At 39.7% G+C, this 16,027-nt stretch overlaps 1 protein-coding gene and 1 long non-coding RNA gene across 3 annotated transcripts in view; both read right to left on the bottom strand.

Moving 5' to 3' along the window:
- Positions 1 to 811: 811 nt before the first annotated feature.
- Positions 812 to 3,428, bottom strand: LOC120570231. Its single transcript, XR_005641034.1, has 5 exons — positions 3,202 to 3,428; positions 2,193 to 2,268; positions 1,427 to 1,560; positions 1,162 to 1,289; positions 812 to 1,020 (listed from the first exon to the last, which is right to left on the bottom strand). It is a non-coding gene; the product is annotated as an uncharacterized LOC120570231 (long non-coding RNA).
- A 7,549-nt stretch (positions 3,429 to 10,977) lies between these two features.
- Positions 10,978 to 16,027, bottom strand: part of il1rl1 (interleukin 1 receptor-like 1) — a 46,512-nt gene continuing 41,462 nt past the window's right edge. For both annotated transcript variants that reach the window (XM_039817102.1, XM_039817101.1), the window contains 3 exons: positions 13,630 to 13,794; positions 12,343 to 12,488; positions 10,978 to 11,706 (listed from right to left, as the gene is read on the bottom strand). In XM_039817102.1, the coding sequence (XP_039673036.1) occupies positions 11,458 to 11,706; positions 12,343 to 12,488; positions 13,630 to 13,794 (560 nt within the window). In that variant the 3' untranslated portion in view covers positions 10,978 to 11,457. The remainder of the gene's footprint in view (positions 11,707 to 12,342; positions 12,489 to 13,629; positions 13,795 to 16,027) is intronic.

Genomic DNA, 16,027 nt, shown 5'->3' with positions numbered 1-16,027 from the left:
AGAGATAATTAACTTCACTCAAGCTTCTGCGTGGGAAAATCTCCTGAACGTAGTCATACTGAGAAATCCAGAGAGAGTTGTGTGGAGCTGATAGTCTTAATTACACACTAAAAAATACTGGGCTGAAAATAACCCAAATTGGGTTATTCCCAACCCAGTCCCTGGTTCAATATAGGACAGAACACATGCTGGGTTGTTTTGACTTTTTGAACTGGGTTGAAATTTTAACCCAGTATATGGGGTTGCTTCGCCTAACCAAAGCCTGGGTCATTCTGACACCAATGTTGGGTTAATGCAACTCATTACTGGGTCAGGCCCACCAGCCCAAATATTGGGTTAAATTGACCCCCTTGTTGGGTTGATATTTGACCCATTCATTTAGTTATTCTTTCATCTATGAAATTCCTATATATTATTTATTAATAATAACAGACAATGCATACACTTCATAAATGTCACTGATTTTATTGAACAATATTTAATTTACTCATTTAAAGAGAAAAACTGGAATAACAATAACAAGTCCAATTCCCTTATCACATGAGCGTTTCCAAAGAAGAAATGCATGGGGCCACATTATCCCTACCTCATTTCAAAATGAGTATCAAATAACTGGACTAATACCAAGCAACAATTAACAATAATTAATTTCCTCCTTATATTCCTCCTAAATATTAGAGAGAGACAGAGAGAGAGAGAAGAAGAGACAGAGAGAGGGAATTCCCTTATCGCATGAGCATTTCCAAAAACAAACGCATGGGGCCACATTACTCCTACCACCCCCATTCTTTCTGGAGGGAACTGCTAAGCAGAGAAACACTGCTTTGGGAAATTGATAAACACATAAAAACATTTGACACAAACATGTACAGCTTGGACAACGCTGTCGTGCTCCAGGGCCGGCCCACTGGGAACGGTGAATGCCTGAGAGCAGCAGTCCTCGCCTCCCAACACCAGGGTGCAGGGGTATGGCCTGGTCTGCTCTGCTGCCTGAAGGTACTCCACCATGTTGGCTCAAACCTGCAAATAATAATAATATTCCATAAGTACTTGAATGACAAAGACTCTGACCAGCTGACAGCTAATGTTTTCTAACAGATTTTACATTAAAAGACCTGCATCACTAGATCCAAGGGGCTGTGTGAGTCTAGGACTACTCACAGGCTTAAGATCGATGAAGGCCTTCATGGCGTCAGACACTGTAGTCCTCACGGTCTTTCGGCCCATCCTGAAGACTGCAGGTGGAATCAGGCCTGGCAGAACCATCAGGGCAATGTAGTCTTTGGAGCCTGTAAAGAAAGAAAATAGTTTGACATAAGTATTATCATAGTTTATTTATCTATTATCATAGAGTAGCTTATGGCTCGAATAATGCACAAACCCAAATATACAAATCTAAGGGTTATGTTGATGTTATAATTTCTACCTCGAGACAAAGACTCGGTCTGCACCTGGAGCTCCCCCCGCTGGGCCGCATGAACAAGCTTCTCGCTGAACCTCCTCCAGATCAAACATTTAGTCTGATGCCTCTTTATGAAGAACCTCGAAGTCCTGCACAATCTGAGAGGGGGAGATTTAGAATAATTAATTAAATCATATATCATCAAAACAAAAATAATAAGATAAGTGAGAGAGAGAAAGATTGAGAAAAAGAGAGAAAGTGTGTGTGTGTGTGTGTGTGTGTGTGTGTGTGTGTGTGTGTGTGTGTGTGTGTGTGTGTGAGAGAGATTGAGAGCACATTTTGTAATAAGAAAATTACATTTAAAGTATTGCTGTGCACAATGGTAGACAGAGGTGTAGTGGTAAAATAAGAGGTAGCTAAACTATAAATTCTGTGGCCATGGTAAGGTTAATAAAACCTCCTGCCAATTGTTTGCCTTCTATAGTTGTGGAATTTCTGTCACTATCGAAATGGCATTTCAGGGACCTACAATGGTGACCACAGGTGATGGGTAATCAAAATGGGATTCTGTTTAGGGAGGCATGGTCTTCAGTGGCACATATAGAGTGTTGGATTCTTTTACATAATGCTCTTACATGTTAAGATGTTGTACATCTAAACAAAATGGAGTATTGTGTAGCCTACAACTTCATTGGGGATGCATGAGGATAGGGTAACTCATTTTTTTTAATGTTGACATATTCAATAATATTAATAATAGGCATATAGTACAACAATATAACATATTTACCTGCAAAAGTGTCAATCAGCTCAAGAAGTTGCCGTTCTGTTAACTTTAGTTTAACAAAGTCCTCCATATTCAATCGCTGGGGGGAGAAGAACAAGATCTGTTAATGTTCAATCAATGTATGGAAGTGTATTTTGCAGTCTGTCAGTCTGTCTGTCTGTCTGTCTAGTGAAAATATAACGAAGTTGCTGTAATCTAGTGCCATGTAGCTAGCTAGTGGTCTTTTCATAATCACTTAAAAACACAATGTGGTATTTCTACAAAGTGTGTTAACTGCACTAAACACAAATTACTTTGTCAACAGAATGCGTGCAATGCACCTTCAATGCTTCGCTCTGTACTAGCTACTAGCTAGCTTACAGGATGAGTCAGCAATTAGCGCTAGCTAGCGCTAGCTAGCAGTTAGCATTAGCGATCTTTTTAAAACGTTATAATACTTCATATCATAGTGAATTTGTCTCGTGATTTGCCCCAGACACACACACAAATGTTTATAAAGCACTGTTTATGTGTCACTCCCTCAGAGAATTAGAAATAGTCTCCATTTAAATCTTATGTATCATGCTACAATATTAACCTACTAGCTAGCTAGCATTAGCGCTATCATACTTGAACTTGCGCTAGCCTTATAGCATGCATGAATCGTAGTTAGCTAGCTAGAAATCACTGTTGCTAACTGGATTATTAGAGCTAAAACGCTCCTCCTATCCGGCAATGAATCAAGATCAAGTAAGTAACCAGTAACCGGAGCTAAAGTCTGCTGTTTGACTGCAATGAAGCAATGTTGTAGTAAGCAACTCCTTGCTAGCTTGCTAGCTGCTTGCTTAATTAGCATCAGTGGTAGCCGTTAGAGGGGCAGTACGGTTGCTTTCGGCAAAAGTAAGTAAAATTCTACAGGCTGTCCCGTTATGGAAATAATGATTATTATTATATATATTATAACTAACAACTAGCAAGCTCGTGTTTCTGTTGAAGACAGAGGTAGTTTTCTAAAAAATGAGAAATGACAAACCTTCAGCGTTTCCAAAAGTGTTCTCCCGCCTCGGAGGAAAAGAAAAAGACCGTTGGAGGAGGATCCCAAACCAAACCACTGGGTTAAAATGATCATTGGTTGGGTTATTCAGATCAAGGCACAGTCCAAAACCATTAACTCAACTACTGGGTTACTGTAAGTAACCCAATATGGGTTGAATATACATAATACAGGGTTAAACAGCCTCAACCCAGTGGTTGGGTTAATAAAATAACGTGTAGCTTGTGTAGCTTGGTAGCAACTCATTTGGCAATGACTTGAATGTAACGGACGTTCATTAATATCAAAAAGTTACGCACTAAAGCTTTAAGGTGGCGAGATACATTACTATGACTCAGTCAATGATGCCCAAATCGATACATACACTAAAGTTACTAACGCCTGAGTTGTGAGTGCCAAGGACATGAGTTAGAGGAATAAGCTTTTATCATCCTGATCTCACAGAATTCCGTGAAATGAACACGGCCCCTTAACTCAAAATCTGTGGCAGTTTCACGGAATCGCAAAACATTCCATGATGGGCCCATGGAAGAATTCCGTTAAATAAACACGGCCCCTTAAGTTAAGGAAAAGGTCGTGGGTGGGCTTACGGTTCTGTGACATGCAGGACGGTTGGGTTCAGGAAAAGAAGAAAGCGACTTTAGGAAACGTGACATGCGGGACACGAACCCCGGTCTCCTGGGTGATAGTCCTGTGTTTCGGGCACAAAAAATCAAACCCGACCCTACCCGAGCCCGTACACGTTGTGTCCGAGCCCGGCCCGGCCCGACACATTAACTAGAATTATGAGCCTGAGCCCGATTTAAACCCGAAATTTTTTGAATATGTGGGTTGTTATAACTGACGTTGTCAACTACAATTCAGAGTTGTTTGAACTACAGAAATATGTATTAGAATTATCTTAATGAATAATGCAACAAGGACAAAGCATGTAGCCTAAACTGCTCTGTTTGTTTATTCAGAATGGAATGGATCGCAAATGGATCCGAATGAAGAAACGTAAAACAAAACGCATTTCTCTGTGAGGGCTTGCCTCGCCCTCAGGGGTATGCTTGGAGAAGTAAAAAAAGAGGACATTGAAGGCTGACTATCATCTTTTCTGCCACAGCGAGCCTGCTTCATGTGTGTGTTCATCGTCCAAGTCCCCGTTTTATTTGCTGTCATAAGCGAGCAGCGTGCCGCACTTTAATGGACTCGACAAAGCCGACACATACTGTATGTTGTCACTGCCCACGACTTGTTTAAAATGGTTCCATACCTCCAACTTTCCTCCAAACTTGCTCAAAGATAATACTCCTGTTTTTCTTTTTTTTCTTTACCTCCTCAAGCTCCATGCTAGCTACACACAGCACAGCAGGCCCGGTGTGATGTGTTCGAGAGGAGGAGACTCCACGCATGACACTTGTTGCATTTTGTTAGCCTGGATGCCAGCCGAACTTAGCCCCGCCCACAAAATTCGAGGTCGGGAAGTTCGGTCTGGAGTCGCTCCGTTGAGAAGAAATTATTGCCCGAACAGGGTCTGTTCGGACCAATCAGATTGTCGGACAGATGATCAACAGTAACAGAATCAACCACGTCACCAAAGAACGCTTGGGTTGAATTTGTTGAGATGTGTAGATTCCACCATCGCGTCTGTTACAGAAGATATCGACAGCGCATTCATTTTAAAATCCTCAGCAGAGGAGCCTCAACAACTGCCCGAAAGCATGGTAGCGTTATATGGTGGGGCGAGATAGAGAGAGACTGGAGAGAGGGAGCGCCCAGCGGCGCTAGAACAAAGCCGTGAATCGGAGAAATAAAACGTGTTTTCGCCAATTCATCTCTAGAAATGCGACTGTAGCAAGCATGTCACTATCACTAACGTTATCCACATTTATATTTACACGCAACAAATGATATATCCAGCTTCAAAAAGGTCTAAAAGTCGGAAGTTAGAACGAATGCATTGTGCAAAGAGTGGTTGCTATGGAGACGATACACAGTGTTGAGTTCTGTTGACAGCTGAGTTGAGTTCCGTTGCTCTGATTGGATGTAGGTCTATCCAATGAATGCAGAGGCATTTTTTTTCCTGGTTCGGTTGGAACACGCCCCATAATCACAGCCCATGTGGAGCGGTTTCAGACTCATATTCTGACTAGAATCTGAGTATGACCACGTCAGGCTAGCATTTTGTAACTGTAGTCCAACTTTTTGGACACATTTGTTACTTTGGCCTAAATATAGCCTATATAGATAATATTTATGATTATGGCATAGCTTTCTCCCCACCCAATTAGGATAATAAAGTAATGATTTAAAAAAACTAAGCCTCAGGCTCGGGCAGAGAATCTAAACTCTACCATCCACCACCCCAACCAACCTCCTTACGCAGAATTTCAGCCTCACATACTACTCGCTACGTCATCTTCTCATTGACTTTACATTGGCATTGTTTTCCGTGGTGGCCACACAGAATTTTCACACATTCCATGCCACCACCACGTAATGAGCGGTTAACAGTTTGTGATCATTTCACGGAATTCTGTGAGACGGGGTCAACCTCAAATGTCCGGCTCGCCTGCCTGCAGTAGTTTGTGGTCATATGAAGCCAAAACCCTGCTTGTTCCCTGATCCTATCTGCTCAGTGGCCAACGACAAAAAACTGTTTATCTCAGAGATCTCAGTGTTGACAGTAAATTCATGCATGAATGTGATGTGAAAAAAAAGCTTCATGCACTTCCCATAATTAACTTGTAGATGGCTTTACAGACAAATACATCCCAACTTAGGATTCCCACCAAGTAGGAAAATCGATGTAAGTGCTTTTCTCAGTAAGTAGACGTGCTTTTCAACATTTACACACAGTGACTGAATGACTAAGTGTTTCATAACAGGGCTGCTCATTTTCTGTTTAGCCAGATCAGTTTCAGAACAACAGTACAGCATGTTTGTGAGACCGCAGCAAGCACTGACGTTACCCCCATTCCAAATGAATGGAAAGACTGCTTTTTCGCCGGTCCACCTGCATGTGAACAAAATGAGGGTAAAGATGTGATCTCAGCCCTGGCAACCCATGAAAGACATTTGTTGTTGAGGTCTGTATTTTGTTCGTCACGTTTTGTACTTTGTACTACGGTTTGAGAACACTCAAAGGTAGTGACGCAGTTTTGGAAAACATTAGTGAATAAAACCTACTTCACTATAGAAATGAGACATTGTTTGGAGAGTAAACAGTATGTTGGATGTGTGAGACTTTCCTCTCTGTGCTGTAAAAACTAAGTCTGGGCCAAAACAGAACACCAAAAACTGAATACATATTTGTCACAGGAAGTCCATAGTCATTATCTTTCCACAAAAACAGACTGGGACTTGCAGAAATTATTAAACACGTTAAGTTTGACAGCATTAAATGGCACGATAATTTTCATAATCATAATGCACACCCATGTTGATAGCTGACTATGCAATTCGCTAAGATAAGGCAGCCTATTATAATGTGTCTTGCTCCTGGCACTTACCAGTACCTCTTGCTGATGTGAAATTAACTCTACTGTCTGTCCCTCATCATGACCAGTCACGTCTAATGATGTAGGCCTACTCTTCTCTTTTTTTTTTTTACACGTAGCATATAAATGATCATATTATTGCCCCCTGCTGTTGGCTGTTAATATCGCTTTATTAGACTTTTTTTGGGCCGACGGCCATCGTTTGGACAGGCCTTCTGGACTTTTCCCAAACGCACAGATTGTGAGTCTCTTCCTGGTGTGTTGTAACGTAATGCCACCGAAACAGCGACCGCCTGTAAACGTTATGAATTCAAACATGCCAGTTTGTAATATTTTGTATCATGCTGTTCTTGTCTAATCAAAGGGCAGAATGCTCTTACAAATCACAAGGTAGCAATTTGGGGGGACAGCTCAGTCACTCCAGTCTTTGCTGGGATGCAGGGCCACCTCACCGCAGAAGACTCGCTGTGTGCGAACCAGACTGCTGCTCTGCACATTTGATGCAGGGATGTAGCTAAGAATTTGAGGGCCAGGGGGCTAAGATTACATCTACAATTATTATTTATTATTAATTAATATAAATTAATTGTTTATTTCAATGTTTTAATAAAGCGGTATGCGTGAAAGCGGAAAAGCGGGACGAGGGCAGGAGTTTGAGCTAGGTGGAAAGCTAACCGCTCATTAGACAACAAACTGGACTACATGCAACTTTAATGAAACTCCCAACGCGAGTTCAGAGACTGCTGTGTTTTTGTGGAAACATGGTTAGCTACCAGGCCTGCTAGCCTTCCAAGCAGATGCTGCTCTGTTGGGTAAGACTCGTGGAGGTGGGCTGTGTTAGCACGGACACGGACTGGTGCAGAAATGGGGTGCTTGTATCCAACTAACTGCTAACCGCTGGTGGAGTTTGTGACTGTTATATAATGCCGACCATTCTTCATTCCACACAAATTCACGGCTGTGTTTATACTCTGTGTTACAGCCCACCAAGCGTTAATGCTACCAATGTGTTAGCTGAAATTTACGGAGCCTATAATGTGTGTGCACTAAATGTAGCCTGTTTCGTATGTCGTTATTATATGATGTTGTTTTTATATATTCTCAATGTGTAACACCACTTGAGCCACGGTGAAAGGTTGTTTCGTGTATATGGTTGAAATGACAATAAAACACATTTGAGTTGACTTGACTGCTGTTGTCTGTCTGTAATCGGTAGGCGTGGCTTGTGAGTGGACTCGTAGGGAAGCGAAGCAAGTGCATTCTGGGAGTTGTCTTTCATCCACATGAGCCAAAAATAAATTTTCTGGCTTTTCTTGGTCTAGAAGGCACCAACTTAAAAAAAAAAAATCACATTTCTACTACTTAAATGACCCAATTTAATACATATTCATCTTTCACAAACATTTATCAGAAAAAACATCAGTTCTTATAAATTATTACATTGCAAATAAAGAATTAAGTTTTCTATCCATGCTTCACAAATAAAATCTGCTAAAAAAAAACGCATGTGAAGTCAGCAGAGATGGACATTTTGCTCAAAAGGACATATAATCTTCATATAATAAATAAATATTCCAATATCTAAGATTTCAGAATAAAACTTTAACATGACTCATGTTTCTTAGTGCTGAAGTGTTGCAGCAATGATTCATGAATAACAAAATAACTAGGTGTGGAGATGAAACAGCTAAACAACCACAGCGATGCAAAAACCTTGGACTAGTACACTCTGACATGACATGAAGTACAAATAATTTGTTGCTTTTTTGGAGAAAAAACTAAGTGAATATTTTAAAAGGTGTTTGCTTTGTGTCGGAAATATGACTGAATGATGTCACAGATCATCTTTTCTGTTTTATCATCACAGCTGTCACCCCCCTGAGTGTGGCTTGTGGTGTTTCAGTCAGCTGTGTTGAGTGACTAAACCAGTCAGCTATGACATAGGACATGTACACTCTAAAAACTCCTGGGTTATTTCTTCAACCCGGTTTCTGGGTTATTTGTGTTGGGTTAAAATTATGGGTTATTTTTCAAAGAGTAACCTATATATATATATATATATATATATATATATATATATATATATATATATATATATATATATTTATATATATAGTATATATATATATATATATATATATACATATATATATATATATATATATGTATATATGTATATATATGTATATATGTATATATATATATATATTATATATATATATATATATATATATATATATATATATATATATATATATACATACATACATACATACATACATACATACACCACACTGTTATGTGGTAGAATAGGAAAAGTGGTCAATATTAAATAGACAATGAATTGATTGGACCTAATTGTGCGCATAGGCAGAAATCGCAGGGGGGTCAGGACCCACCCCATCTTAGGGTTGTCTCCCCCTAAAAAAATATTAAAAAACATCCTGTGTATTTTAAATAATGTAATAATATATCATTAAAATAATTGTGTAAGTAGTAAAACACGGTTGTGTTGCATTGTGGTATACGAGAGTAAAATGTAGGGTCATATTTACACTCAAATTAGCAGTGCATCGTGGGTATTTTATAGTGGACTACATAGTGAATGAAATTCTCTCCCTCTATTGGAAAAACGCTGTAACAACAGTTACATTCAACAGACGCTTAGTGGCTGAACGAAATCCCCCCAGAAGGTAATTCTGCTGGAGAAAATACTTGTTGTATAACGTGCGCTGGGAAAAGAGTGGTTACCTGCATTGCCATCACTACATTTTGAATATGTCTGTACTTGTCAGCTCAATGAACAACAATAATGATAAGGACAACACACAAGAAACTGCAATCAACTTCTATATTTATTGTGGCTTTTTAAAATTAAATAAGATGTATGGAGAACATCAACGGCAGATATTTCATTTGTTTTCAAATCTTTAAAACAGATAAATAACAAAAATTTCCAATTTCATTGGTTCATTTTACATGGATTCATGTTTTTATATCTGTAGGAACTTTCATAGTAGCTTATGTGCAATTTAATGAACACTGGAAGAGCCTGCAGTTCTTGAATCATACATTCCTTTTTTTAAAGAACAACTTACACTGTACTGTATATATGAACACACTTAATTGCTGTCTGTATCGATTATAAACTAGACATAAATGGGTAGCTTTCTAAAGTTATAAGAAAACAGTAAATACAACCACATTGGAGCCAGCAGCAGTGTGATATTAGCACAGAGCTGAAGAGGTGAAGAGATAATTGGTTCCCAGAAACAGCAGCATACTGATAGGTTTCCTAAAATAAAGGCTTTATCCTTTCATTGTTAGCAGTGGAGATCTGTAGCTCCTGCATCTCTGTAGGGCCTGAGATCAGCACCCTGGGACAGCAGGCATGAAACCACATGCAGAAGCACATGCAGGTCTGAATGATAACAGAGAAGAAAAATCTCTCCTAAATGTCGTCACTTTTGCCAGATGTTTGAGGGAGCAGACACACACTTTTTTAATTAATTATAATTATTTTATTTTATTTACTTTCTTTCTTTGTGTTTTTATATTTCACCCTCTTGGAATTTAGATCTGGGGTCATTTTTGAAAGCAGGTTTAGTGAAAACTCTGAGTTTGTTAACCCTGAGATGAGGGAAACTCTGGGTTTTCTGTTTCAGAAAGGGAGGTTAATCAAACCTGAGAGAGAGGGGTAACTCCAGCCCGTTTCAGAAAGTTTTAAGCTAACTTAACCTCTGAGTCAGTTACTATGGTAACTGAGTCTGTGAACCTAACCTGGTCGGGGGCGGGTTTTCTTCAATAAACCTTGAGTTTCTCTCAGTCTCCTCCCTCTGACACAGCGCTCTTTCAGTTCCTCATTCATTCATCCAGTCAGTCTGTATCAGGCACATTTTAGCGCAGTTTGTTATCTGCATGAATAAAAAAACAGTGTTGGTTTATTACCCGTGTTAGGCAGATTATAAAACGTTGTTGTTCCGAACATGGCATTTCCTTTTGTTGACGATCCCGTTGATGAAGAAGCTGTATTACTTCGTTAGTTAAACATATGTCGGGAGACGATATTGAGGCCCTGACTATAGATGCATTTTCATTTCTAGATAACTACCTATTTGAGCGGTATTGTTTTTCTTCCCAGTCTATCAGTTATGTAGCCTACATAACCTTATCCGTCCTCATAGCACTAATGTCACCCATCGTGGACATGCTCTACATCCCAGCAGATTATTTGTGTTGCATTACGTTTTTTTTGGAAACAGCAGTTTTCTTTACAACATTAATGCGGAGCATATTAGTCAAGCCACTGTAGCAAAGCGCTGTCAGAAGAGTGTGACTCGCTCTGAAATGTTCTTTTAAACGATTTTGTAGAGTTCCCTGGACACAAACCAGAGACATTAAAAATAAATAAATGATTGTACATCATAATTCTGTTAATGATCGGTGCTGCAACCTCAGAATGGGATTGTTAGTATTTTATTTTTTTTGCCCGCAGGATTTCACCTAAACGAAATTATAGGTGTGTATGATGTATGCAATGAAATGTCCACAGTTTAATGGCGGAATAAACTTCTTTAACCATAAATACACAATTCTATATGGACCCATTAGCATCATTCCTACATAGAACTGATGCCTGTGATCCCACACATCTGTGTGATGGGACTGGTGCGGTTGGACCCTTTTGTTTTGCACATGCTACATACAGTATCTGTCATTCCAGGAAGGTCAAAGCAAATCCATAAGGGTTTCAAATAATAGCAGACTGTGGACATTTTATTGCAGGTATTGCAGGCATTAGGTATCGCACTCTCTTCCAAAAGCGTGAGTTCCATGCGGCAGCGCCACTCGAACCCTCTGGCCACTTAATAGGGGCGCTCTGGAGAATCAGGTGCTGCAAGCCAGCGGGAAGGTGTGTGTATCCTTGTGGCCCAGTGGCCCCCAGCTGGACCAGAATCACACTCATTTCCCTCTGGAACAACGCATGGTGGAGCCCCACCTGCATGGAAAATGATCAATAAAGAAATGTTTTACTCACACATTGGATGTTTAGTTAGACAAATATTTTCCCTGGAGCAGTTTAGCAGGTTCTCACACATTGAGTAAAATTATCAAATAATTCTTTGTCTAAATGATATAAAGTATGAAGGCCAATAATTGGCATGGTTGGACACAATGTGTTTTTAGCCCTAATCTTTTTAAATAAATCTTCATAATCTCATGTCAATGACACTTATCTCATTATCTTTATTACTTCACTTATTTTTGCATATATAGGTGGCGTAAATATTCATATCACTCCAACTATTCGGAATGTCCTCAGTCCTTCTTAGTATTTATCATTTTTAAGTTAACTCCTGTAGTGTTATAGTTGTCTTGAGGTGCTTGGTGCCCTTGAGCAAGGCACAGATTAATGGGCAGCCCTCTTACTCTGACATCTCTCCATTAGTGCATGAATAGGTCCTGTTTGTGCATGTGTGCTTGTGTGTAATGTAATGTAACAACAGAGTGTAAATCCCTTTGGGGGATCATTAAAAGTATGCCTTCTTCTTCTTCTAAAGTTTTATTCAAAACTACCACACTTTGCAGCTAAAAAAATAAAACATCTAATTACTGCTTGCTGTTAGACTCCTACCTGCCAGTCAAACCCTCCTATCATTGAGTTTTGGGGCGAGGCAGGACATTGGTCTCTGCTCTGTAACTCTGATCCTGAACCCGGGGTGAGGATGACCATCAGCCTCCTGCTCTGCTTCATGCGCTCCTCCACTAGCTCCAGACGGTCTGTGGGGTCAGGCAAAAATGCTTAACTAGTTTAAGTAGTATTTGAAAAGTGGTGCAACAAAGACATTTCAGAGTGCTCTAAAGAACCCTGTCAGAAAGGTTCAGTGTGTCTTTTCTTTACTTTGACTTAGCAGTTTTTATTTTACCAAATCTGATGGCTTTTAAGAGTCCTGTAAATTAATACTAAAACCACCATCTAAAGCAAAAGAAATGGAGGAGAGAGTTGAACCTTCATGTTGCATAAATGGTTCTGTGAAACTATTAGAAAATTAAAACATATGTAGCACCCTGCTAAATTTGTTTATATATTGTTCTACATGTATTTCTGTTAACAAAAATATATGGCCTGTTTCAATTATCCCTGGTATATAATAACTTTTGCATAAACATAAAGAAACATATAGTTGAGTAAGATGCTGAAATAAGTAGCTCTTGAACCTCTCAAGTGCTTTTTCTTCTGTATGCGGTGCAGCCAGGTGTCAATTTTGTTACTAGCCTATCAGTGCCAATCTGAGGAGTCTTGTAACCTACCGGGTTGAGGGGGCGGGACTTAACGGAAAGAAGATACAGAGATTGAGAGCGAAAGAAGCGGGGAACAGTCAGAGAAGAGAGTTGGTTGTAAATTCAGTACATCATTTAAATTACTGTTCATTCAAGTTTAGAGCGGGGAGGGATTTATGTCATTGTGCAACCCTGTTGAAACGGGAGAGTAAAGTGTTTTGGAGCTGTTTCAATCGGTAACGGTAATGCCATAGCCACGTGTGGACGGTTGCTAATAAACTAGCTAACTATCATCCTCACGAGCTGGGAGAAAAGACTGTGCGTGCCGCAACCCACTTTGCCACCAAGTTTCGGAGTGAGTATGTACATTGAAAACGGTAATGATATGGACATTTATAGTTTATCTTAGTAGGCTCATTAGCTAGTGTTAGTGAATTTCTGCACAGTGTGCATCGGATGCTGCCACACGTAATACTGCAGTAGAGGTGCTCAGGACTTGCCGCTGCATGGCAGAAGAGCCTGAGTTTTGCACACGAACAGAGGGTTTAAAAAGACTGCTTTCTGTTTAAAAAGGCTGCTTTTTTCTTTACCAGGAACATTTCCAAAATTAAAAGAAAACTAAAAAACAATAAATTCAGACCTTCCCCGGGTATGTCATCCCTCCCGTGGATAAAGAGTCGATATCCGCATTTTTCCTCGAGGACTGAGGGCAAAACCTCGTTGACGAACTGACAGAGTGCGTCCTCGGTGGCCTTGTCCATGCTCTGCATGTGGTAGACCACGTAGGCATCATACACCCTGCCATCTGGGGAATACAAACAAATTCATGGAAGCTTGAGTAACTTTAAAAAAATCTTTGCTAGGTCATTATGAGGCAATGCAGCCTTGTCACCACACCCTGCCCTCAATGGTTGTTGTGAACCTGAGTGTGGAGCAAAGACTATGGAAAAATAATGCTCAGTGAAACTACCCTGGGAAAGCAAAGGCTAAAAAAGCATGAGCTGCGTGTTAGTTTTACTCAAACTTGATTCAACTCTTCTATACGGCTTTTGTGAAGCAGTGGCCAACACAGAAAAACTTTTCCCATTCTCTAATTGTCTCAAAAAGAATTCTTCACTGGTTACAAAATGTCTCAGACTCATGGTTACAACAATTCACAATTCGTTGGTCGCTTATGATGCTTGTCAAGTTGTTTTAGTTCTACTTGCACTTTTAGAAAGATAGGAGAGTAAAAACTGAAATCACCAGTAGGGATGCAGCAATTAACAGATTTCACTATTAGACGCATTTTAAAACGTCGCGGTTAATTAATGGTAAAGGCTTCCGCTGCACCGAGTGTAAACTGACTGCACTTTATGTGTAGCAGTGTGTGCAGTTCTTATTAAACCTCTTTGACAAAATAAACGTTGCGTTTGCTCACACATACACACACACACACACACAGCACATTCGACGCCGGTGTGCCAGTTTAGCTGGTGATCATGTCAACTGGTGATATTTGCATAAAATCTGTGAATATTCAACAAGGCCCTGCCCTGCGTTCTGCTCTGCCTCCGCCCCTCGAATGCCAGAGGTTCACATTTTCACAAAGTGTTTGCAAGTGAGACCAAATAATGGATATCACTGAAAACATCACTAGTTGATGTGTAATACATATCTGTTTAAGCATTATCCACACAAATAGGACACATACTGTATTAGGGCTGCAGCTATCGATTCTTTTTGTAATCAATTAATCTAGCACTTTATTGATTGATTAATCGGATAATTTTTTTTTTGCGTTTTTAAACAACCGAAACTAGGGAAAAAAGCAACATTTGCAGAAAAAAGCAACATTTGTATTGCCTACATTGCTTACAATATCATCTCTCAAAAAACTAAACATTAAGTGCATTTAAGTGCCATATTAGGCTACATTGTTTTTAAAGAATTTTTTTCAAATGATATCATCCTCAAACTAAGGCATACATTAAACATACACAAACATTACATTAAGGTGTGCAACTTAACTTTCAGAATTGCAAGTTTCAACCTGAGACTGATCTGTATATACTGTAGGCCTATATGTAAATATTAGTTATACTCAACCTATTTTCATTTATATATTGATTATAATGTCACACAGCTCTGTTACACTTATCCTATTAGATCGTTGATCAGCTGTTTTTCCAGAGAGAGAGAGAGAGAGAGAGAGAGAGAAGAGAGAGAGAGAGATGTGCGACCAAACGTCGATACTTTATGGCACCGAAAAAAATTCTCTGATCCTATTCCAAAAGCATCTGAACGCTTAAGCGCAAGTTTATCTGTGCTCTCTGCATACTGACAGAGAGCAGAGCTCCGACCGACACACGCACACAGACACCCACTCGGAGAGGTGCGGACCGAGTAAACTACGTTGTCGGCTCTGTAGTTTTGTTGAAGTCACAGCAATGCCGATAAAGTGGTTTCAAGTGTAGTTACAGTTTTTCAAAACTTCACGCAGACAGCGTTATGTGATATGATATTAATGGCGAGCCGAAAGCGGTCGCGGTGCTGTTGACGTTACACTTCCTTACAAGCAGGCACAACGGTGGTTTCACTGCCCTGATGACTGACTGACAGGCTGAGCTTGCAAGGCAACTTTATTAATGTTACTGAGCAGTGTTACCAGAATGTTTACATTTTGATAACTGTTGTGATTCACAATTAAGTTGGAAAATAAAAGCTTTGTGTTTAATGTATTTTTGTTGATGTTGAAATGGATTTTAAAACATATGGTATCGAAAAAGGATTGTTAGGAACTGGTATCGAAAGTGAGGTATTGAAATTGGCACCGGATCGAAAGATTCTGAACGATACCCAGCCCTATCTGTGCGACAGTAATAATGCTCCGTGCGGAAACACCGTCCGTCAGCGATACAACGTTGGTAACATTGATTTAACGAAGCGTCGAGGCAAGTCATTTTGCATCAAGGATTTTTTGTAATCGAATTATTCAAGGAATCGTTTTCAGCCCTATACTGTATGAACGAAAAAATAAATAAAAACGAAAAAGCTTC

Source organism: Perca fluviatilis, chromosome 12 (genome assembly GCF_010015445.1).
Source record: "Perca fluviatilis chromosome 12, GENO_Pfluv_1.0, whole genome shotgun sequence".
Classification (NCBI taxonomy): domain Eukaryota; kingdom Metazoa; phylum Chordata; class Actinopteri; order Perciformes; family Percidae; genus Perca; species Perca fluviatilis.
This window is presented reverse-complemented; position numbering and strand designations above follow the sequence as displayed.